The sequence below is a fragment of the Balearica regulorum genome, chromosome 1 (genome assembly GCF_011004875.1).
Source record: "Balearica regulorum gibbericeps isolate bBalReg1 chromosome 1, bBalReg1.pri, whole genome shotgun sequence".
NCBI lineage: Eukaryota > Metazoa > Chordata > Aves > Gruiformes > Gruidae > Balearica > Balearica regulorum.
This window is the reverse complement of record NC_046184.1, coordinates 101,277,228-101,302,329: the sequence shown is the minus strand read 5'-3', so window position 1 is coordinate 101,302,329 and position 25,102 is coordinate 101,277,228. Positions and strand designations below refer to the sequence as shown.

The window sequence follows — 25,102 nt, the reverse complement described above, 5'->3', positions numbered from 1 at the left end:
AAGCAGTGTAACTGCTGATCCACAGGCAGCAGGTACCCTGAGTCACAAACCAGAATGAAAACTGCAATTCAGTGAGGTATGGTGGGACTCAGACATCAGAGCAGGAGCTGGGACCTCTCAGGGAAATTTGGCACACAGAGCTGCCAATGCTGGCTACAGGGAAGGTGAGGTGGGCCTGCGGCACGCTGCTGATGGTGATCTCTGACCTAATAACAGTAAAAAGGCTAGGATGCTCACGGTTCTGGTCCCCTATATTATATGCTGGCACAAAGACCTGAGTAATTCTGGCTGCCTGTCTCAGGTGATGTATGTTGGACTTTTGCAAAGTTTTAAGTATTTGAAGTGCTAGTTTTGTTAATCTTCCATTTCAGTAGAAATGTAGTGGTCTGAGGATATTCGCACTGAAGCCACCCCCTGGAATTTTTACAGTGTACTTTAAAAGAATAATAGGATTATTGACAAGTCATTACCATTGGTATTTATTTTCACATTCCATTATGTCAAAACTTTTTTCAGTAGCCCAGATCACACTTTTGACAGCATCGCCAAATTTACCACTGATGCTTGATCCTGCTGTTGCTCTCAGGGCTCATTTTATTACTTTTTTTAACAGGATTCACTCATCACCTATCTTCTTAGCCAGTCACTGTTGTGATGCTTCATTTTAAGGCCACAAAACCATCTGTGTCCTTGACATGACCCAGACATCCATATCCTATATGAAAATGATTTTAATTTTATGCCATCAGTAAAAATTGATCACTGGAAAATTTATACTTTGAGACCCCCATAATAATCAGGCTCATTATTCTGCAGTGCAAGCATTCTGCAGGTGTTTTATGAGAGATGGCACAGACACAAACCATTACTTCTTTTCTGAAACAAGAGGCTCCTCTCAGCCTCTCCATCAGCCTCTGGCCCCCTGCTCCTCTGGTGCAAGAGTCACGGGTCATTAGGGTTGTGTAGTTGTAGAGATGGAAGCCCTGCTCTACGTCAGCTCTCACTTTTTGATTTGGTTCATTTGGTGCTGCTGCAGATACATTTTTAATGGGAAAAATAAAGATGGCCTGAGGACAGACACTATCAGTAACTGAAAATTCTTTCAGATTTGTATAGGGAGATAGGAAATCTAAAATTTTACATCAAAGGCAGAGCCAACTGATGGGTGCTGCCCAGATCTGACTTCAGGGAATTAAGACCTGCTCTTTTTGAGGCTGAAACTTTTATCACCTGGTAAAACTGGTAGAATCACTAGTCATAAAATCTTCAATACTTTTCCAGGTACTTGGATTCAAAAGAAATGTAGGACAGTTCTTATGAACAGTTGTTTCTACAATCAAAATAGTGAAGAGAATTAGCTTGCAACTACTTATTTATAAGCTAGATACGTGAATGGCAACTTCTTACACATAGTGTACAAATGTCCTAAAGTACCAGCATCGAGCAAACAAAACTGATTCAAATAAATGAGGGGAAGGCTTGTATTTTTAATATACAACTCATTCCTGAGGGCTTGATCAAATAAACTACAGTGACGGAGATGAGGGACAGTCATAACTGAAATGAGAAGCAGACTGTGACGCTCTGGCTTTCAGTACGGTTTGAAAGACACAGGTATTCAGAGACTGTTAAATTGCTGTTTGCTACCTTTCTGATAGTCATTGTTGCAGATGCACTTTCAAATCTCTATGTAAAATATTTCCCGGGTCTGCTGGATGTCTGATGGAACAAGGCAGCGGGCTAAACTCCCTTAAAATTTGTGGCATAGGGGTTCCCAAGGTTTTCAGACTAACAAAACATCCACATTTCTTGCTGTTAATATAATATGTCAGGGATGAAAGGTTTAATTTAAAATAACATGTAGTGCAGCTCTGTAGACTTCTCAAGGTCATGGAGACCTCAGATGGCAACCACCTGCCTACTTCTTTGTAACTTTGCTGTGATTTTCCTAGGAACATACATCAAAGATGAGAAAAGACGAAAACACTTATAATACAAGTAGATGTAGTTGGCAAGTAAGTGGCAAATGTAGTTGCTAAGCCGCTCTCCCTATTTGAAAAATCATGGCCGGCACGTGAAGTCCCCCGTGACAGGAAAAATGGAAACTTCACACCCATTTTTAAAAAAGGTAAAAAAGGAGGACCCTGGGAACTGCTGACCAGTCAGCCTCACCTCCGTGCCCAGTAGTATCATGGAACAGATACTCCTGGAAACTATGTCAAGGCATATAGCAAGGGGATGATCAGACACAGTCAGCATGGCTTCACAAAGGGCAAATTGTGCCTATCTGTAGGCCTTCTACAATGGAGTGACTGCCTTGGTAGATAAGGGGAAGAGCAACTGATGTCATCTACCTTGACTTCTGTAAGGCCTTTGACACGGCCTCCCACAACATCCTTGTCTCTAAATTGGAGACATACGGGTTTGATGGATGAACTATTCGATGGATAAGTGGCTGGATGGCCGCATCCAGAGAGTTGTAGTCAATTGCTCAATGTCCAAATGGAGATCAGCAACAACTGGGGTCCCTCAGGGTTCCGTACTGGGACCAGTACTGTTCAATGTCTTCATTAATGACACAGACAGTGGGACCGAGTGCACCCTCAGCAAGTTTGTGGATGACACTAAGCTGAGTGGTGCAGTTGATTTGCTAGAGGGACAGGATGCCATCCAGAAAAACACTGACAGGCTTGAGGAGTGGGCCCATGTGAACCTCATCAAGTTCAACAAGGCCAAGTGCAAGGTCCTGTACGTGGGTCAGGGCAATCCCCAATATTAGTACAGGCTGAGGGGGTGAACGGATTGAGACCAGCCCTGCAGAGGACTTGGGGACAGTGGTAGATGAAAACTGAACAAGAGCTGGCAGTGTGCGCTTGCAGCCCAGAAAGCCAACCGTGTCCTGGGCTGCATCAGAAGCAGCATGACGAGCGGGTCGAGGGAGGTGATCCTGCCCCTCTACTCTGCTCTCGTGAGACCCCACCTGGAGTACTGCATCCAGCTCTGGGGTCCCCAGTACAAGACAGACATGGATCTGTTGGAAGTGAGTCCAGAGGAGGGTTATGATGATGATCAGAGGGCTGGAGCATCTCTCCTATGAAGACAGGCCAAGAGAGTTGGGGTTGTTCAGATTGGAGAAGAGAAGGCTCTGGGGAGACTTTATTGCAGCCTTCCAGTACTTAAAGCAGGCTTGTAAGAAAGACAGAGAGAGACTTTTTACCAGGGGCAATGGTTTTAAACTAAAAGAGGGTAGATTTAGCTTAGATATAAGGAAGAAATTCTTTACAATGAGGGTGATGAGACACTGGAAGAGGTTGCCCAGAGAAGTCGCAGATGTCCCATCAGTGGAAGTGTTAAAGGTCAGGTTGACTGGGGTTTTCAGCAACCTGGTCTAGTGGGAGATGTCCCTGCACACGGCAGGGGACTGGAACTAGGTGACCTTTAAAGGTCCCTTCCTGCCCAAACCATTCTGTGACTCCATGATTGTATGCCCCTGCAGGCCAGTCCAAGAAGACCCAGGACTGGGATTTCCAAAACTACATTCATCGCTAGAGGAGTGTGGGAGCAGAGGAAAGCCATCAATTCACCTTCTAACATGAAAACTGCACTGCCATCAGATCTATGGAGATTATCCTTCCTCTCCACTGACCATTCCTGGTGAGCTAAAGCAGTAATTCAGAAATGAATCTGTCATTTTTATGGAGAACTGCAGTGATGTTAATAAATCTTGTGTTGAAAACAGTATTGCCAGAGTGAGCACCTGAGGCCAGAGCACTCCCCAAACTTCCAGAGTAACAACAGAGATGACATTTCAGAGGCTGACAATATCCATAACACAATAGGGCACTGAGTTGTTTCTAGGTGTAATAGGATCAAGATGCCGGACCTTAAAATGTTCCCATGATCTTCCTTCACTTTATGATTTTAGCAGCTAAAAATTAAAGAAATGACTGCATTATACCCTACGAAAACCAGAATGTCAAGCTTCCAGATGGTGTGAAGCACTCACTTCTAAATTCAGCTGTTCCTGAAACAACAGCCACTAAAACCATATCACAACTGAAGTGAATGAAACGGTTGTAAGTGAAAAAGGTGACTTTCAAAGCTTGTGTTCATCCACGGTGTTAATTCTTTTTCCACTGCTGTTACTGCTTTCTTCAATGTCTGGGAACAATGACCAGAAAAGAGTAACACCTTTAGTAGCACAGAATGAAGATCTGCAGCTGCCCTCACTGAGACTTTCTCCTTTTGGCTTCTTTAAAACAAAAAGGGCACTCACTAGGCAGAGATGTCTGGTGGTGCTGGAAGCAGAGTGCCAGCAAGGCTACAGCACTGCTTATGATATGGTGGAGTAGATATCTAGCTTGAAGCTCTACAGGGTCACAGCTCAGCTGCAAGAAAATGTAACCGTATCAAAACAAATCACAGTTGGGGATGGGGGAAAAAACACATCATGCTCTCATCACGATAAAAGCTACTTTGATCCACTTTCAAAACAATACATCAATCTCACCTGCAACTCTCATCACACAATGAACAGAACTAAATATATTGAACAAACCAGCCTATAATTGTCTCTCTCTCTCTCTGTTCAGCCCGTGCCAGAGTAACACCTCATCAGTCCTTTTCTATAGTGTCTGAAAGGATGTAGATTTTCTTTCACGATTTAGGGCCCGATCAGGTGGAGGCAGTCTGCAGCTGTAAGAACGAGGCCTCCTCCCAGCATGAGGATGATACAGAAAAGGCTTTAAGAATGGAGACAATATTTAATCCAGAGAACTGAGGAGACAGAGAGAGCAAGAGGTATATGCACAGGCCTCTCTCTGCACATCAGACAGGGCAAGAGGCACAAAGGCAGCCTCGCTTGTAGTTCAGGGCTGCAGAGACAAGAGGGATGTGGCTGCCTTCCAGCACAGAATGGAGGGCGCTGGAAAGCAAGGTGCCAAAGAGGCCCCTGGCCTAATTTTCCTGGCAGACTCCCAGAGACTCTGAGATCGAGTGCCGTTCATGAGAGCCTGTCTCTTATGAAAGCCTCTGCTCCCCCGATGAAACAATTGAAACGAAGAGTCCATGGCTGGTGGCTGCGAAGGTTCATGGAGACTTGTCTTGTTGCTGTGCATCTTCTCCACCGCAGTCACCTCATGGTATCTAGCCCATCAACACAACATGTCCACAACAACTTCAAACCACAAGGGACATCCTCGTTGGGAAATCGTTCTGAGGGGAAAGAGAGAAGAGAAATGTCAACAGGAAAGCACCAATGGAACAAAGAGGCGGATGTAGCTTTGATAGAGCCACAACCAAAAAGCAACAGCCTTGTCCGCTCACACCCCTGTCCTCTCTCACACGTGCCACTTAAGCTCTGGCCTAACAGCCAAGCTTCTCTAGCGACACGGTCTCCCCCGTGGAACAGACTTCCACCAGCTCTCCTTCCCCAACAACCATACACTCATCAGTCCTCACTAGCCTGTGGCAGGATGTTTTGCACTTGCTGGTATCCTGTGTGAGGAATCCCTTTGGCTTGCATGGCCCGTATACGTGCCCATGGGCATGCACCCACAGGAGTCTGTCATCTCACCCCTTTCAGAAGGACCTGAGGTCTCTTACACCATGCCTTGCTACTAGCCCTGTCCCAGTCCAGAAGAACGGAACCTCTCAACCATTCTTTAACAAGGATCAAGGCCAAAGCAATGCCCTGTAACTTCTGTAAGTCCTGAATAAGATCTCTTCCCTACCATGATCCTCCTAAACTCTAGATAAACTCCCACTTCCTTGGATCACCAGGCCCCAGATGCCAAAAACATGCCTTACCTCCCCAGTCCCAGGCACATCTGTCTCTCCCCTCCATCATGGAGTCCTGTGTATGAGCTATTTCCCCTTCTGGCCTCCTACATCCACAGCGACAGCTCTCTTCCCACAGTGACTCCCTTATCTGGGGTTCCCCACACTCAGACTCCAGGCTCTACCCTCCTGGAGAGCCTCCCTGCCCCTAAACTCTGGCTAGTAACCCCTGCCTGGTGGCTCCCCACTCAGCCTGTTTGGATCAGGAACACCAGACATGGCCTCACTGTTTTCTTGGGGTCCTTTTTCCTCTTCTTGTCGGAGGCGTTGAGGTAGGCCTGCTCCCTGGCCCTGTACGAAGGGCCTCGGCTTAGCTCCCTCTCGCTGTACGGGGGCAGAGTGTCCTCCCCTTCCTCCTGCTCAGGCGGTGGTGGTGGCTGCTGCGACTGCTGCTGCGACTTCTCGGCTTTGTAGGTAGAGGGTGGCGACCAGGCATAATACGTTCCCCCTCCTCTCTGGCTGGGCTGTGAGCTCAGCTTTGAGGGGGTTTCATTGTGGTCACCGCTCTCATCATAGCTCCGGGATTTCCTCTCCAAAACGCTGCTGAGGTAGGAGTGATCGTATTTCTGGCTCCCTCCAGGCGTCCGGCTCACCAGCCTGGGCAGGTGCTTCTCCTCATGGGCCCGTCTCCGGGGTGGGCTGTACGACCAGCCCCGATCCGAGTCCGTCAGCGGCTCTCGGTTCCCTCTGCTACGCTTGGTGTAGTACTCCTCCATGGAGCTATCCTGGTGGGGCAGCCCTCCACCGCGGCCACCATGCGAATCTGACCGCTCAAAACGTCGAGTTTCCTGGCTGTCTGCCCGCCGGGTCCGCTGGCTGTAGGACTCTGCAAAGGCTGCCAGCTCGTCCATAGAGACAGCCGGCACTCCCACAGAGAAACTCTTACGGGACAACATCTCGGACTTGGATCTCTGCTGGCTGAAGGAGGGAAGAGGTAGCGTTAGAGGGCAGGATTCAGCTGCGCTCATCCCCTCAGCTGCCTTGGCAGACAATGGAGGGAAACAAGGACTCCTGGGCATGAATAATCTGACCTGATTTCGTCATATTCTGTAGGATGAGATGTAATCACATCCTAGATATCCCTGCTTCTCTCTGCTGACTCTAAAGGCAGCTTAGTGTGGATAGCTCGGACTCTACATATCTAATGTTACCTGAGATGAACCCCAGAGTGCACCTCCCTTGTCCTCCAGTATGCAGGGCTGGACTTGCTTCTCCTTGGCCCCAAAGCTCCAAAGCTTGTAGGTGTACATTCTGCTGGGAAAACCCAAGAACCCAGCTACAGAAGCTCACAGCAGGACAGTTTTGAGGCAGGTTTAAAGGGAGAGAGCTGGCACAATAGTCCAGTACTGAGGGAAGGAAATCTCTGCCATTGCTTTCAGGAGACTGAGCTGCTGCTATGTGAGGGAAGGATTTGATATCTCCCTTCTAGGCACCAAAGCGCCAGAGTGTGATCACTAATAAAGTGCACCAGCACTGGGAAGTGCTGGAGGAATCAGGTGCAAATCTCAAGAAAGCACTTTGTGAAGGGTGGCTTGGTTTCCTATTGATCTCACTTTTACATCCCACCTGGAAAGGGGCTGATACCTAGCTTTACCTGGCTGGGTCCACTTCAGCAGGCTTGTGGGAATCAGATTAATTCTGACCTCATCTAATGACATCTCCAGATTTCATATTTCTCTCTAACCCCTCTGTCCTGCTAAGTAGAACCAAAGCAGCAGGAAATGGACAAGAGCTACCAGTCCATCTGTCCCTTCTCCTTTCTTTACTAATTTGCCAGATATAGCTGCCTCCCAACACAGCAGCCCTCACCTGTGCCGGAAACTGTCCCGCTCATCTCTGTAGTCAGAGACAGCCTGGGACCTTGACGTGCTGCCTCCGCCGATCACTCCTGCCCAGTATTCAGCATCGCCATCCAGGTCCCCCGCAGGAGGCAGAGGTTTCCTTCGCACCTGGCGGTAGGGCTGACGGAAGTTCAAGTCCTCATCATGCAAAGAGCTGAGTTCAGAGATGGTGTTGTTATCTGCAGGGGAGGTTGCAGAAAAGAAATGAGACAGGCTTCACCTGACAGCATGTTTGAGAGGGGAGGAGAGGACAGGAAGGCTGTGGTGGGCACAGCCGCAGCTTCTTCAGAAAGAAGCTGAGCTGCCCTCCATTAGAAAAAAAATCAAAATGGAATCCAAGGCCTTTCTCCAAACCCTCGACTGATCCTGACCAAGACTCCAGGGGCTCAGTTTGGGCGTAGAGCTGCTGTTAGACTTACAGGTCTTCTGGACTGGTAGCTGGCAGCCAGGTGGGATATCCTAAGGGTACCGCAAATGGCATCACATGCCTGCATTCCAGATAACTGAGTTCAGCCTTCATGCAGAAATCCCCCCTCAGCCCTGCTTCAGTAACACATGAGCTCTCTGCCTTCACAAGGTGGGCACTGCACTTGGTGGAACACCATCACAGCAGTTGTGCCACCTCCCCCTTTCCTGGTGTGAGACAGGCTGGCTCTGGATTTGGCCTGACTTGCCCAGCTAAAACAAAACCTACCCCCGAAAAAAAGATTAAGAAGAAAGTAAGAGACTGTCTGAATCACTGTCAGTCTCTACCCCATCAAGCACATTGACATCTGGAGGCCTGACATACCAATCTGGAGAGGTCTTTTTATAGTAAATCTTGTGGGCGGAGAAGACAGTGTGCTCAGCAATGACTGTTTTAGAAGTACATATAATTTGCTAGTTATGCCTAATCTGTACAGAGCTTTGATGTAGTGTCATTCCCTGAAGCCCTTACCTTCACTGATTTGCAGGATCTCACAAGTCTGTTTTAAATGAGCCTCTACCAGTCCCTACTGTGGATTAGCTCTGCGCAAGTCGGATGCTGCCCGGAGGATCTGAGCCCCCAGCCTGCTGCCGTCCTCCACACAGAACAGCCAGAGGACAAAGAGCTGCACTGCAAGCCCTCTACACGCGCAGAGTCCCACCACTGCACCTCTGCCTCCTAATGTGTTAAGATCCTCACTAGGGTTTGTATTCTGACATCCAATAAGTGCAGCCTCAGGCTTTATTTAGAAAAATAAAGCTTGCAAGAGGCTATTGGGAGACAGTGAGGAGTTCCACACAGAAGCTCAATTCTGAGTTTGCATCCTGTCCCTATTCACCACCGTCCTCCCCTTCACCTGCAGCTGTCTAACTGCCAAACTGTCAGTACTGACGCACGTACCACCTCTGAGCTTACGCTGGCCAGTGTTGCAAAACCTGACAATCCCCTGGTTTCTTGAATCTTTCTTGTAGTCCCTGCTGCTTCTGCAGGGCAACAGCCACTCCAAACTACCTTTCTGCATCCTTCAAACCACGCTGTACTCATTGCAGCTCACAAAATACACTTTCAATAAAATCATCCCTCTCCTATTTTGCCATGCTGGGAATTTACAGGCACCATACTGTAAGACATAAGTTGTGAGGACAACATTCCAGCTATTAGCCCAGCACAGGCTGTAGAAGGCATGAGTACGGACTTGGCTTTTCAGACGGTGATGATGCAAAAGTTTAATTATCTGAGTGGACAATTTTCATGAGCATTTGAGTCTCCCACACCTTGTTTGTTCTAATTAAGGATGATTAGGTAAGCAGCAGATTTTTAAAATCAGAACATACCTAGATGCCTAAAATCCAGACTTCATCTGCCCCAAGTACCATGTCCTGGACATTGTATCCTAGAGGCTGGCTCTAATGCAAAGCTAATGAACTTTTAACTATGAATTTGCAGAGTCTTTTTCAGGTCAGAGAAAAAAAAAAAATCAAACCATGCTTGTTCCTCACATCGTTCTCGCATCCTCCTAGCTGGGTCAAACTGAGCCAGTTCTTTCTCGACATAGTACAGCACCTTCATGGAGTCCCTTTCCTTGTCCGTCTGGATCCTGTACCCTTTGCGCACTGCTAGGGAGAAAAGCAAAGCATTAGAGGAAAACACATTTAAGTCCAAGGAGACTTTCAGACAGTATTGCTTCTATAGTGGAGCTCACGTCTGCAGGCAGGTAGGCTGTGTCTTCCAAAACAGAGTGAGTCAGTCCTTGCTTCAGAAAAAATTTGTCTATAACGTGGGATGTGAAGTTGTGAGCAGCTGCATCATTTATAAAGTTTGCAGTAACAGCAAAAATGGTTTGGAAATGCCCAATCTGTACAACTAAATGCATCAAGTGGTGTCACTGCTACAGAGTGATTCCACCTCCCACAGAGGATGGCAGAGAGAAAAAAGTAGCACTCATTTCCCCTTCCTCAGCACTACAGAAAGGATTTGTCATGGTATGGGAGAAGCAGTCCCAGAAGATCAGGCTTCCTCTATGCAGCAGGGGCTCTAAGCTCCCAGTCTGCAGAAGCAGGTGGCTGAGCATTTGGGAGCTGTCACTCAGCAGGACCACTCCACCCTCCCATTCCTATGAATTCTGCTCACACAGGTTGAAGAGCATGTGGTAGGAGAAGCTCCAGAGAATACAGAAGGAAACATGGAAAGTCCCACGGAAGCACATCACACTGCTTTGAGATTTACACCGAATCCAATGACAGGGCCAATCGGGTCACTGGGTAACTCTGAAACTGTCTGCTCTGGCATTCTTTACATGCTATATTTTACAGAAAAGACAGGTCTCACACATACATTAAGTGGTTGACTCTTGGGATTGCTCCATTTGCAGGGGAAGTCTGGACAGCTTTTTTGGCTTTTCCACATTCCTGTGTGTAGAAAAGAAGCCCCTACACACCTGGAGCCACAGCAGCTCTAACTCTGGCAGGCTGGCTCTCTGCGCACTTTACCTGCTAACCCTATCAACAGCCTGGCTACCTCAAGGCAGGTCTACAGTCAGCAAGCAGAGAACTCCACCTATTAGGACTCTGAAGAAAATAAGGCTTTTCTAGCAGATTATTTAAGAAAGGTGTCAGGCTGGGGCTATTTCAAGATTGACAGAAACACAGTGCTAAGTACAAAAGAGGACTACAACCTTCAAATTCAGCCTCATTAGAGAACTGTTGTGAGGACAATTCACCTAGCACTACAAAACAGAACCTCTTTGCCTTGCACGGGGTTATTACGTTCCTTTGTGTGAATACTGCAGTGTTGCATGAGCACTCCTCTTGTGGCACGATTTAAATACCTGGACAGTGGTTTTGAGCTAACCTGTTCTGTTTTATCCCACACCCTGATACATCAAGCTACTAGCATATGGGTTTGGTAGTATGTTCCATAGTATGCGCTGTGTGGGCTGAACAAGGACTTGGCAGAGGTATTCTTAGGCACCTTCTGTTTAAACTGCTGTGCATGTGTCTGTGCACTATTAAATAACCATACTCTGCTTCAGAAATGACTGTGCCATAGAAATGGGTAGAATGATTCCTGTGACAATCCCGCAAATTGCTTCAGGAGGAAAGTGCTTTACTGGGGGTTTTGACCGTGCACAAGTAAGGTCAGTGACTACATCCTGAAATATTACCTCGTGTATCTGTACTTGGGAAAGGTATTAGATGTTAAAACATAGTATGGGTCTATCAGGGTCCTGCTTTCAATGTGCCTCTAGATAGCTCAGCTGACAGCAGTCTGGAGTTTCGCTGTGTTTTATTATCCCCATGCATGTGTGCACAATGACAGCACATGCACACAGTGACTTACTTACAGAACACAAGGAACCCTGCCTCTGCCTTCTGAAGTGGGAGACCTTCATGTCTCTTGAAGTGAGGTTGCTGCTATGAAGAGGGGCTGGACTGACTGGCCTCAGAAGTGATGATTCCTGTTGCACTGCGTGAATGACAGCAAGGCAAGTTCTCCACCTCACCATCGAGGCTGACCTCTGTCTGGTACTTTGTCAGGAAAGAGGCCTCTCACTATTCTTTCTTCTAATGTGTCTGCTAGGAGCTCAGCTAAGCTGCCACCTCATTTATACACAGGCCAGGGAACAACTATCAGCTGGAAATGACTGACCTACTAATAACCTTTGGGGAACCTGAACAGGCAGCTTCAAGACACTGTCTCCACAGAGCCAATACTCACACTAAGGCTGTGCCAAATATCTATTTGGACGACATGTATGGCTCCTGGAACTGATGGAGAATTAGCTTCATGCTAGCTTCATGCTCAACTTGCCATTGCAGCTGTGTATCCAAAGGAAAATGAATTCCTTGGTTAATTCCCTAAGCATCTAGAAATTAACTTTGGAATTAAGTCTGCAAAGATGACCATGAAAAGCTAATAAAAAGTATTTTACATTAGAGATAAAGCATATTTTGTCTCTACATTTATTTATTAAATACTTCTTGCAATGATATTGAACGTTCAGCTTATTAAATCTCTTTATTATTCCTTCGTGTGAGAACCAAAGATATTATTCCTTCCTCCTCATACCCTTCTTCATCTGTAAATTGCCATAACCCTTTAATAAGGTCTGAATATTTTTAGGCCTGTCTTAATTATCAGGGAATGAAGATCCAGAGACATTAACCACTTGTCCAGAACCATTCGCTGAAGTCAAAGGGAATGGAACATTCTTCCCTGTTAGACCATATTTTCTTCTCCTGAACAGTTCATAAATTTCTAATGTTTAATTTGTGTTTAACTGTGGACACTTTTTTTATTCTTCTGTAGGTGGAATCAAGTCAGCCCAAACTGTAAGTTGTTTCCCTCCCCAGAAAGGACAGCACTACTATTTTTTTCAGACAAGTGTGGTTAGGAGTTAAATGATGTCTCATCCTTATACACTTTCCATAATAAAGGTCTGGAGTCCAGCTCTCCGATCAAAAACCTCCCAGCATGCATGGTTTAAGGAATCTATGCAAGAGTCTCCAGGTAACCATTGCATTTAAAATAGAGCATAAATCCTAACTTATGTGTTGCCAACACTCTTCTAAATAAGAGAGCTGAAGGTTTTTTCTCCCTTTTAGGATGGAGTTCCTAGGCTTCACTGGAGCTTTGTCACACGGCTTTTATGTAACCCTAGACAAATTTTCTAAATATTCTCATGCCTGAGTTTGCTCTCTAGATCACATCAGAGGGGTCGTTTATAAGCACAGAAACTATCTAGGGCAAAGGCTGTCCTTTTAGCCTGGCAGCCAGGATTACAGAATCCTCCAGTCTCTGTCGCCCAGCACTTCTGATCCCATTTTTTTTTAAATAAACTTGATATTAAGGTTGAAGTCTCAAAGATACCAAGTTTTGGATCAGACCTACGCTGGCTGCATGAAGGATGCAGAGACCATAATTACCGCTCCTTCTGAGAGAAGGCCTTTATTATAAACTCAACCACTACCTGTTTTGTTTAGCTCACTGTCTGGCCAACCAGCAAATAAGTAGCTTGGAACAGCCACATAGTTTTCTCTTCTACAGCCTGTAATTAGGGGATATTCTGGCATTGTGGAGGACCTTAAGAGAAAAGGAACAGGGTGCAGGGTTATCACCCTTCCTTAGTTCCACAGTTCAAGGAACACCTTGAACAACAGGTGCAGGATCCAGACTAAGGGTTTGTCCATATTATGGCAAAAAATATTAATTAAAAATTTTAAAAGCTTAAGAACCTCTGTTGTCTTGCTACAACAGTTAAAACTCTGTAATAATGGCTTTATTTGCAATACATAGTATTTCCTGTCAAGTCCTGAATTGAGGGATTAAGTCCAGCCAGCTGATTTGGATTATATAATAAATGCATCTCTCTGTGTAATGAACATGGGATGCCAAGACCCATTGCATTTGCTTACCAAACGCATCCACAGTTTTTCATTCCACATTTGTCCTCTGCCAGTAATGTACAGCAGAGACGAGACTGGGGCTGTGATCTGACTCTTAAAAAATCCCTGGAGTTCCCACAGCCAACACCATGCTCTACATGCAGTGACATTTTTCCACAGGAGAAAAAAATTAAGCACTGGGCTGTTGTTCATCATTTTCTGACAAAGGTTTTTGAATTGGATACATTCTGCTTTGGATCAGTGATTGATTTATTTCCTATTTCAAAATGCTCCATTCCGGAGCTCTGTTTTGATTTCAGTGGGAAAACAAAAAAGTATGATTGTTGAAGGAAAATACTTCTTGTAATTCCAGAAAGGTTAATATACTGACTGGGGCAGCAGAAGGATGTGCAGGGTTGTTCCAAAAGCTTAAGTATTTGATTATACTGCTTGATCTTGTCTTTTCCGAAATGTCTTATCGACACATTGTCATGAGCAAATTTAGCAATTGATAATTAATGTGGCGCTTTGAAATCAGACACATAGCTGGACCAAAGGCAAAACATACTGTGTCACTATGGTGACTCTACATTGGTGAGAGTCACTTCTGCTGCAGCATGTTTGAATTTAGACAGCCATTCTGAACCTGAAATGCTAGCATGTGGCTAAATAGCTACCCTCTTTTTCCTTGATGGCAGCTTCCTTTGCAGCAGGAAAAGTGACCCTCACCAAGACAGTCATCATACTGACACTCTGTGTCTGACGTTGATCCACAGCTCCTTTCTAGTTAGAAGCCTTTTATCACTCCCATTTCACAAATGCAAAGGCTGAGCAAAAAAAGTCACCTACTGAATTCTGTAAGGTAGGGGAGGGGTCCAGCCCCAAATGCTCTTGGGCAGAAATGCCAAGGGAGCATGTCTTCATGCCCCAAATGCTATGGGGACAGTAAAACATGCTGCAGCAAAAACTGCTGCCAGAGGGCAACCAGTGCCCTACAGAGGACAGGAAGAACAGTTTACCAAGAGAGAGCAGCTTGCAAGGCATCAGCTCTAAAGGGAAAACGGCCACTGCCTCTGCTACCCTGAAATCATCTTTTTCTCCCCTGCAAGTAAAGTTTTGCAGCAGTAATGAGAGGGGCCCAGGGTGTGAACTTGGCCTCCCATTCCCTGCTGATCTAATTAGGCACCCACACACTGACACTGTGCTGATGGCACAGGAAAAGTTGGACCATGTGGCCCTAAGGGATGCAGATGTCATTGTCAGAGCCAGGATTAAACTGCAGTTCCTCTGTGTTTCTTCTGTTCATAGATTGTCACTCTTTCAGTGACAATCATTCTTCCCCTTCCCAGCCCTGCTCCCAGTATGAGGACCGAATGCTGTGCCTGGCCCTGCAAATTACCATTTTGGCTTCCTCCGCTGGATTCACTTGGGGCTAAGGGAGGAGGGTGCGACTTATCCATCAGCACAGCAGGAGACGGGACACCAGCTACAGGAACACTGGGGATGTAGTACGGACCTGGCATGGAAGACACTGCAGGAGGGTAGCCAGCTTTTGCTGCCTTGCCTGCTACATACACTGAAAAAGAAAAAGAACAGCAGTCAGCATCACACCAGCCTCCTACAGACCCACACGGCACGTGGCCGAAACCTGCACATCACCAACATTGGTGACAACCCAGCAGGAGACAACAACTGGACAAATGAAATGACAAGGACCAATCTGAATTTCTCTAAGCCTCAAAAGGTACTGAGGGGAGTTTTAAAAATGCACATGGCAGGTCAAATGAGCACTGTAAGATGCCCAGCAACTGAAAGACATTCACTGTGTTACAGCCAGCGTTACTGCTGCTGTGATTTAGTGGCAGTTCAGCTTTAAAAACAACTGATGACTCAAGCAGCAGGGATGAGGCTCATGAAACTTGACAGATCTGACTGAACCTGACCAGGAACCTTGCTGGGTTGCAAGGATTTTGCACTGTCGCAGAGGGCAGTGGCTTTGCATTGCCGGGAAGAAACCTCCCAGGATGCTCTTAGCTCTGACCCGCAACATTCACTTGACACAACAACAACTTTGGAAGGGGAGCATGACACTTTGGAGAAGCAGGCACAGCTGCCAAAGCAGGGAGGGCTCGGGGAATTACATTTGTAATAAACTTTGAGCGCTCAACCATTGAGCAATAGGTCAGATGCTGCACTCCCTAAAAACTAGTTCTTTACTCAAGCAAAGTGCTCACGGCAAAGGAAGCAATATTAACAGATTGTCCTCCTGTTCTGCCAGGGAAAAGTAGTGCAGGAGATAATTTGCGCCAAGCTTGGACAGGGTCACTCACACGCCCGGGGACAGCAGCAGGACTCAGGACAGCAGGGGCAGCGGACATAGCAGCAGCAGCTGTGTGGGCAGCACTGGCACCAGCAGATCCCCACCAGGAGGAAGAACAGGAACGCCCCCAGGATCACTAGGCCCACAAAGACCCACTCTGGAAAACAAGGGGAGAAAGGGAGATACTTACAGGATTGCACATCACTGTGGAAGGGATAGGTGAATAATAAAGTGGACTCTCTGCTGGTCTAGGACTAGGTCCCCCTCTGTGTCGAAGCAGAAATGGCACATGACAGTGAGAAATGGAGCTACAGAAATGTGGTCCCTTCCTGCAACGTCTCTGGCTGGCTGAGAGGCGAGCAGCACAGAGGCAGGAGCTCTGGTTCGCCAGCACAGAAACCCTTTGCCCCATGGCAGACCTGTATGAACACCACAGGACATGCTTCATTAGCATTTGGATCTCATCAAAGACTCATTCTTCCCGGCCATGTTCATGCTCTGCTTGTGTGTTTGTTCCCTACCCACATTCTAGTTTTAATGGGACAAACGATGGTGAAAAGCATGCTATAAATAGCCCAGTAAACGAGCCAGGCCTGCCCCTTCGCAACTAGGCCCACGCATGCAATTATTCTTTTGAATGTGCCGAACGAACATCCTATTCAGGCGTTGCAGCCAGCCAGGAAACCTAACAACCACTTATTTTTTTCCCCACTGAAGCCTCAGATGATGTCTGTCAGGCCCTGAAAGGGAATGGCTGAAAAACACCCTACAAGGGACAGCACAGAAGAGCTGGTCCACAAAAAAAGGGATGGGCTTTGAATGAGAAGGGGAAAGAGAAAAGGTTTCTCAAACTTAGCTGCTGGGAAATCTACAACAGCCGGGGCAGCTCCCAGCTCTGCATCTGGCCACCCTGTGCTTTGCAGGGGATTGCGTGCACAGGGCTGCGCCTACCACCACGCGGCACTTCCCTGGGTTAAGGGAATGGTCGGTGAAAACATCTGGACCAAGAAATTTCAAGACTTCGATTGTACAGGAGGCCTGGAGTTTGTTTTACATCAGAGAGGTGTACCAGCCTATCTAGAAGTCAGACTGCTGGGGAGGGAAAATCTGTGGGGAAACACTACAGGTGTACCCAAGTGGTTATTCAATCACCTTGGCAAGATGGTAAGAAAGTGAAGAAAGAAGCAATGGGGCTGCTTTGCAGTGGGTAGGGTTTACCCCTAGCCCAGAGAAAAAAAGCAGCAGACCACTGCTTCCGAACAGAAGTCCAGCCTTCACTAAGGGCCCTCCTAGTACATTATTATTTAAGATGAAGAAGTATTGATACAAGGACTGCAATGTGAGTACAGAATCGCACTGGAAAAATAGTACACCTCTCACCTGTGTTGCTAAGCTGAAAAGTCAAGGAAAAATGCTGCACTTGGAACAATCAAAACAGAAGGTTTTTTCTAGTTCTTAATAAAATGCAAAAGTAAGAAGTGTCATTTTTGATTAATCCACAGCATTCTGTTTGAACAAAAGTAAAACTCTGTGCTTTGTTAGAGTTTTCCTTAACTCTTTTACAAACAGTTCCCTTTTTTTAATGCCATTTTTAATCTAGAACTTACAATTTCCTTTAAAAAACATCAGGGAAAGATCTGACATTTACAAATCAAAACATTTCATTTCAGAATTGTCAAGTGAAATGTTTTATATTTTTTGAATATTTTATTACTTTTTTGGCTGAAACAGATAAATTTCATTTAAATTTGCAGATAATTTTAGTCCTTGTGGAATTATTTTTTTTGGTGAAGTTACTACATGCTACAAAAAATTCAGCTAATGAATAAGGAAATGGCTGGAGGGAAGCATTGATGAATGGAAAAGTAAAAGCTGAGAGGAGATTACTGATACAGTCCCTCAAGTGCCAGTTCTTGGAGCCATCTTATTTAACAGTTTCAGGAATGACCTTGACACTGAAAATAAGAATGTGTTAATGTATCTTGAGGGTAAAAGAGGTAGGGAAACATTGTCACTAAAGATGAAGACTGGGATATGTTATAGAAAGGGCCAGTTGTCCTTGGGCCTAAATAAGAAACATGAAATGCAGCAATATACTGAATTTCAAGCTATGCAGCAATACTTTCAAGGTCACACATTCAAAGATTAAGAACAATTACGGCTCTGAACAGGACCTCATTAGTTGAAAGCAACTGAAAAAGAAAAGAAAGCATACTATTCCATCGTAAGACAACTGTAACCAGTTACGCAATACAGCTACAAAAACGGTAAACATAATACTACACCCAGTAGAGGAGGTATTTCCAGTAGCATTAAGGAAATATTAATGCCATCATACAAGGCCTCCATGTAACTTCATCTGAAGTTACTGATGTTATACAGCTTTGGTCATCTTTGTACAAGAAAAGATGAACTCAGGCTAGAGCTGATGCGAAGCAGGGATTTGAAGGGATGAAGGGAGATAGCCTGCCTTGCCCCAGGAGAGCTGAAGTTCATTGCATCTGTGTATTAAAAAGAAGGCTGAGAGCAGACATAGCTGCTGCCAGTAAATATGCTAGAAAAATGAATGCTAGGAAGAAAACCAGGTATTATGGTTAAAGGTCTTACATAAATAGACATAAAGAGGCTATGAGCAATGTAGGTGGAAGCTAGAAGCAGCACATCAAAGAAAGTGATCCAACGGGAAAGAGAAAGGCCAAACCCAGACTACTCTTAAGCGTGCTAAACTTATGGAAAGGATGAAATTACATGGTGCTTGGGATAGCAAGCAAGCTAGTGAGCCAGAATATCCTTTCCAGTTCTGTACTTCCCAAGCTATGCCAATCTGAGCAGGGCAACAGCTCAGTGGCTTTTTCGTCATGTTCTCATATTGTTCTCTATAGCCATCACTGACAGAGAGAAGCCAGTCAAATAGTATCGCATGAGAGAAGTGGCCAGCCACAGCTATGCAATGAAGCTCAGATGTCAGCTCTCCAGAGTGATTAGTGAACAGTTCACAACCACTCCATAAAGGATAAAAGCCTGGTAGACGAAAAAACCAAACAGCAAGTCCATTGTAAGTGTATCTGTGGTCTTTCTGAAAATGTTCTAGGAGTATAAACGGAGGTCGTGTTAGTATGTACAGTGCACATTGCAAGATACTCAGTCAGCACCCAGAGCGGATGTTTGAAATCAGTGTCCCAGTCACAGGGACCTATGAATCAGGAAGGATTTTACTTCACAGAAAGTTAGACCATGATGAGATTAAGAAAATGGCAAAAGAGCCTGCTTGTTTATGCACAGAACTGGGAATTCAACTAGTTTTACCTGCAGTTCTCCAACCCTTCCTCCAGTACAACCATTACAGTCTATCACAGCCCTTCCAGGTACAACTGTGTAACCCTGAGATTCAAATGACTACCAAGCTGAAATGCTATGTGTCCTCACTGTCTGGAAACTACTGTGCTTGCAGGAGCATCTGCTTTTGTTTATTCAGGTAACAGACAATGCTAACAGCTGAAATGTGGCTTGCTGCTGCCTTTTACACTTTCTTGTTGTTTATACCCATGCAGTGAAGGTATCAGAAAGCTACCTGGCCAACACACAAGAATTTTATAGCCATTTAATAAAATTACAAATGGGTGACGGGTGGGGGGTGGGGTGGAGGGGGAGGCATTAGGCAACAGAGAACTGCTGTCTATGTTGAAAAGACCAATCCCTCTCCTGCCATGCTGAGCTTCCAGGGAGCTTTGGGTTACACTGGAGGCGGGGGAGTGTCTGCCTTCTCTTCTCCATTTGCATCTCTGGGACAGACTCGAAAATAGCTTCACACATTTATGTGGAGTTGCATTTTTGCACAAACGTGTGAAAGAAACACTCCTTGGGCACTGTCAGGGGATGATCAGATGACTCAAGGGCTAAATGTTCTCACAGCTTTTCCCTTTCAAGGACAATCTGTTGCACAGTCTCTGTTTCCTCTGCAAGGAGTGCCAGAACTGGTGGTTCTCGTTAGTTTGGCTAGCGAAGGATTTACCATGGGCAGAGAGCTTTCATGTCTGGTCCAACCACCTGGTGTTATCTAGATAATGCCCTGGCCATGCAGCACAAGAGAGGCTGTGCCACTGATGGGTTACTAAGCAGCGCTCTATTTCTAGCACCTCCTGTGCTGCCATCTGCAGTGATGGCTCTAAGGGTACCTGCAGGATAGGGTCTGGGGAGCGGAAGTTACTACTGCACAAGAGCAGCTGACGTACAAAGCCATACGGGCACACGAGGCTGCCAAGGTCTCACAGGCTGGAGCAGCGTTACCTTTGTGCTAACAGAGGGAGGGCAGAGAGCTTGATATAAAACCTCCCCCAAATGGTGCTGGCATTTCCGCTGTCGCACTGATCCTGGCATGACATCAACCATCTCTGTATGCTGGCTCTCAGCGTGGCCATTCCTCCCCCAAGTCCCAGCACCAGCTCTCTCAGATCTCAACCCAACACACTTTCCCAGTAAGCGACAGGTTTATCCCTTTTTATCCCCAGATAAAACACACATAAGAGTGAAATGCACACCACATAAAGATGCTGTAGAAGGATAAACAGACAAGATGACAGAGGACTGGGTGATTGAAGGGTGAAATGACTGAATACCTGGCATAATCTCCACAGCAAAACTGGGCAAGAGATCAGCAAGCAGCCCTGTCCTGCCTAGAAAAGACAGAAGGAGGAGAACAAGGAGAGAAGTTACTGCAAGAAAAACACACTCCCCAGCCCCTGCCTTAGCCTCCAGTCCCCTTCCTCATCAGCCCACTTGCACTCTGTTAAGTGAATTCCTATCAACCACAGATGTCATCCTGCTCGATGCCTGGTGTCTGCCTCTGCACTTCTGGCATTTCTGTGTCCTTGTATTTTATCTTTATCAGCAGAGCTGGGGGGGAAAGAATCTGGAACAGAGCTTCTCCGATCTAGGCACAAAATGACAAGAAGAGGGAGGTCCCCTTAGCATGGTTACACAGTAACATCTTTCTGGAGTTATGCTCTACACATGCAAAAAGCACCTGGAAATGCACAACAGCCCTCAAACGGAAGGATTTAGTTTATGTTAAAAATGTACTTATGTGCTTTGGATGGATGTGAAACATCTTTAACCCAAGGCCCTTGACAAGTCAGCCACATGCATCCAACACCCGTGGGCGGTGCTCTCCATGTGGGGCTCTGCAACTGCAGAGACAGCTCCAGGAAAGGAGTCTTGAAGTGAGTATGTGCTACTTATTTCAAGATGTACGAGCAACTCAGTGAGATTGTGTGATATAAGGCCAGCTCTCAAGCGAAGCAAACCAACCAGGGAAGGATTCGTGTAGAAATCTGTGGAATCACTTTGCAAAAGAGAAAAAAAAAAGGCAAGTCAACTTCGAATTTGTAACTGAATACAAACAAAATTCAAGCCCAAAGGCAGCTTGGTGCCTATTGGTTTTGGCACTGAATGCGTGGGATATTTCTAATACACAGCAAACACTCTGCACAGCGTTCAGCTATAATTTACACACACCTGTGCATCGGCAGAACAGCCCTATGTGCAGCTGTGCTGCGTACTCTTATGTAACACCAGGATCATGCTATGTTTTTTAAGGACATGCATAAGGTAGGAGAGCTGCACTCTGAAAAGAGTCATACATTGTGGATATAACAGAAGCAGCTATGGGTAAGCCAGTGCAAAAGTGATAGAAAGCTACCTTTAACCTCCCCACATGCCCTTCAGGTCCTGCACTAAGCAGCACTCAGACACAATGATGAAACTGGATCCCAAGATCCTTGGCCTCTAGTCTGTCCTTGAAGCATGTTATAATCAAATTCCCACTGTCCATTTTTTCCTCAGTGCTTCAGCAGAGGTTCTGTAGAGATCAAAAATCCACAAGGATGCCTGCTGGAGCCATAATAAACATACCCCAAATGCAGGCAGTGCTTTGCAACCAGTTGCAACTCATCAAAGCTGTCTAGTACTCACAGTAACGCCATCACGATGAGGTGCTCCTGAAGCCTTAGGAAAAGATACAATGCTGATCCTTCACATAATTCTTCCTCATTTACTACTTTGAAGGAGGACTCTTGCCATCAGCCTACTGCAACATTTTCAGCTATACATACGAAGACTTTCACGACATTCTTTGCAGTCCATTTTCTGGAAGGATCAAGTGTCCAAATTGCTCACAGCTAGCTTGTTTTGGGAAAGTGCTCATGTATGCCTTCTGCTCACAAGATATAGGCACAAATATAACGTATGTGTAGCTTAAGTCTTGGGTGCCACAAATGGGCTCCAAACACATGCAAAAAATGTATGCCTTGTGTCACAGCATGGTAGATTTACATTATGTGCCATGCGCATATTAAATATTTTCCTTATTTTCCCAGCACAAACAAATATGCAGTTCTTGCATAGGCCTCTGTGTGTGTGTGTGTGTATGTGAACAATGTACACGTGAACCACGTGCATGCAGAACATATGGGCAGACACGGGCATGCAGCTTGCCTCCCATGTGTTATCTCCACAAGCTCACGTGCAGCCCCAGTCTGAGAGCAGACACCAACGGACAAATAGCTGGAGGTATATACCTAATTTAGGGCTTAGATTTGTGGTACCAGAGCTAAGAGAGTGACACCTACAAAGAGCAGAAATTCGATCTCATGAGTCCAAATAGGTGCCTGCTTTATTTTGAACCTACCTGAAGATCCCTGCTAGTGCTGGGTCTTATGGTGCTGCATCGGGTTTACGTGGCAAGGTTTTGGTAGCAGGGGGGTTACAGGGGTGGCTTCTGTGAGAAGCTGCTAGAAGCTTCCCCCGTGTCTGATAAAGCCAATGCCAGCCGGCTCCAAGACAGACCCACCGCTGGCCAAGGCCAAGCCCATCAGTGACAGTGGTAGCGCCTCTGGGATAACATAATTAAGAAGGGGAAAAAACTGCTGCACAACAGCAACTGCAGCCAGAGAGAGGAGTGAGAAGATGTGAGAGTAACAACTCTGCAGACACCAAGGTCAGTGCAGAAGGAGGGGCAGGAGGTGCTCCAGGCACTGGAGCAGAGATTCCCCTGCAGCTCGTGGAGAAGACCATGGTGAGGCAGGCTGTCCCCCTGCAGCCCATGGAGGTTAACGGTGGAGCAAGTATCTACCTGCAGCCCCTGAAGGACCCCACACCAGAGCAGGTGGATGTGCCTGAAGGAGGCTGCGACCCCATGGGAAGCCCAAGCTGGAGCAAGTGCCTGGCAGGACCCGTGGCCCATGGAGAGAGAATCCCACGCCAGCGCAGGTTTGCTGGCAGGACTTGTGACCCCGTGGGGGACCCACGCTGGAGCACTCTGGTCCTGAAGGACTGCACCCCATGGAAGAGACCCACGCTGGAGCAGTTTGTGGAGGACTGCAGCCCGTGGGAAGGACTCATGTTGGGGAAGTTTGTGGAGGACTGTCTCTTGTGGGAGGGACCCCACATTGGAGCAGGGGAAGAGTGTGAGGAGTCCTCCCCCCTGAGGAAGAAGGAGCAGCAGAGACAATGTGTGATGAACTGACCATAACCCCCATTCCCCATCCCCCGTGCCGCTGGCAGGGAGGAGGTAGAGAATCTGGGAGTGAAGTTAAGCCCAGGAAGAAGGGAGGGGTTGGAGGAAGCTGTTTTTAAGATTTGGTTTTATTTCTCATTACACTATTCTGCTTTGATTGGTAATAAATCAAATTCATTTTTCCCCAAGTCAAGTCTGTTTTGCCTGTGACAGTAATTGGTGAGTGATCGCTCCCTGTCCTTATCTCAACCCACGAGCCTTTTGTTATATTTTCTCTCCCCTGTGCTTTGGTGGGCCCCAGGCATCCAGCCAGGGTGAACCCACCACAGGTACCTCCTGATCCCCAGGAGGAACCACATGTTGAAGGGAGAAGATAAAAATAACAGTGCTTCAGAACTTGGTAACTTGTTACAAAGACAACCAACGTAGTTTCTCTGTGTTACCTATGAGCATTCAAGTATTTCCCTGCTCATGCAGCCTCACTCGGCTCTACTGAGTATCTCCTTGGGGAATTTGCTCCCTCTGCCTCACCAGCACAGCCCTGGGGGCCCCAGAGCCACCGGCAGGGGATGCGCAAAGCCTGGGAGGGCCTGAGGCAGTAGCGAACCCCACCACGGCTCAGCTTGAACTCTGCCGCCTTCACTAGCCTGGCTGACAGCCAGCAAGCACAAAGCCCGCCTCTGGACTGCCGTCCCGTCCCCCAGCATCTTTACACGCACCCTGGCTCTCCCCCCTCCCCGTCCTGGGCCAAATTAATTCACTGATAACCCTTCCCCACACCGCGGCTGCCGCCGCCATGGCTGCCCAGCAGTTGCCACAGCAACAGGAGGCTCCCTGCCACTGTCCCTCATTGAAGGCTACTTTCTTCCCGCTGCCGCCAGCAACAAGTGGAGCAAAAGCATCCAGCCCACCAGTCAGCCAGCCAGTGGGTGCAGGGACAGGGCAGCTCTGGGGGGGGGGAAAGGAGCCGCCGCTGACTCCTGCCTGCCCACCCTGTGCAAGCCTAGCCCAGGCATGGGTGTTCCCCAAAGCCAGGCAGCAGCCAGTGGAGGGGTGCCCAGGATGGCACCATGGTGGGTCATGCAGTGCCCAAAGCCATGGTAGAGAGGGCAGGGTTTCAGTGAGCAAGGCCTCCTTTTGGACCCATGGCTGAAACGTCAGCCAGGAAGCAGCCACAGTGCCCGTGGCCAGGCTCTCTGCACCCAGGCGGCTCCTTCTATAGGCGTTAAGCTCACCTCACTTCTCTCTTGGATTTTTTTAAGGAAACTTTAAGGTGGAGGGCTGGGGCTATATAGCAGTTGGTGGGGAGAAAACAATTTAGTTAAACGTCCTGCCAAGAGACCGTCTGGCCACACCACCTCTGCACGGTGGCTCTACCCACCTGAGAAAGCACCACAGGACCTCTGAGACATGGCTGGGCACAGCTGCTAAGTTGCAGCTCTGTGCCCCCACCTGCAAGGGCTACATGTCCTCTGTGCAAGCTCTCACCACCAAGCCCCAGCAGACACCCCCAGGGGAAGGAGGGAATAGATGATGACCCCATTTACCAGGGCTGTCCGGGGGGGGGGGGGCTCTGTTGAAGCTAGGAGCTTGTCCTCATTCCAACACAGATCTGGGACATGCTCCCATCTCTATTCCCACCATGCTCATGTGGGGCTCTACCCACCCGCCGTGGCCTCTCCCCACCAGGGACTCCGCACGCCCCAAGCCCCAGCCAGCGTCAAACTGTGAGGTTGCCCA

The 25,102-nt window shown here is 47.1% G+C and overlaps 1 protein-coding gene across 10 annotated transcripts in view; it reads right to left on the bottom strand.

The window, feature by feature from the left end:
* Nucleotides 1-465: 465 nt before the first annotated feature.
* The window catches only part of ILDR2 (immunoglobulin like domain containing receptor 2), a 42,421-nt gene continuing 17,784 nt past the window's right edge, over nt 466-25,102 (bottom strand). For 3 of the 10 annotated variants that reach the window (XM_075768757.1, XM_075768785.1, XM_075768831.1), the window contains exons 4-10: nt 20,466-20,522; nt 15,860-16,006; nt 14,929-15,105; nt 9,645-9,761; nt 7,648-7,858; nt 6,066-6,756; nt 466-5,214 (exon numbers count right to left, since the gene is read on the bottom strand). In XM_075768757.1, coding sequence (XP_075624872.1) covers nt 5,179-5,214; nt 6,066-6,756; nt 7,648-7,858; nt 9,645-9,761; nt 14,929-15,105; nt 15,860-16,006; nt 20,466-20,522 — 1,436 coding nt within the window. In that variant the 3' untranslated portion in view covers nt 466-5,178. Of the gene's footprint in view, nt 5,215-6,011; nt 6,757-7,647; nt 7,859-9,644; nt 9,762-14,928; nt 15,106-15,859; nt 16,007-20,465; nt 20,523-25,102 lie in introns of those variants that run through there. The other 7 variants (XM_075768763.1, XM_075768794.1, XM_075768777.1 and 4 more) reach the window with 5 other exon arrangements.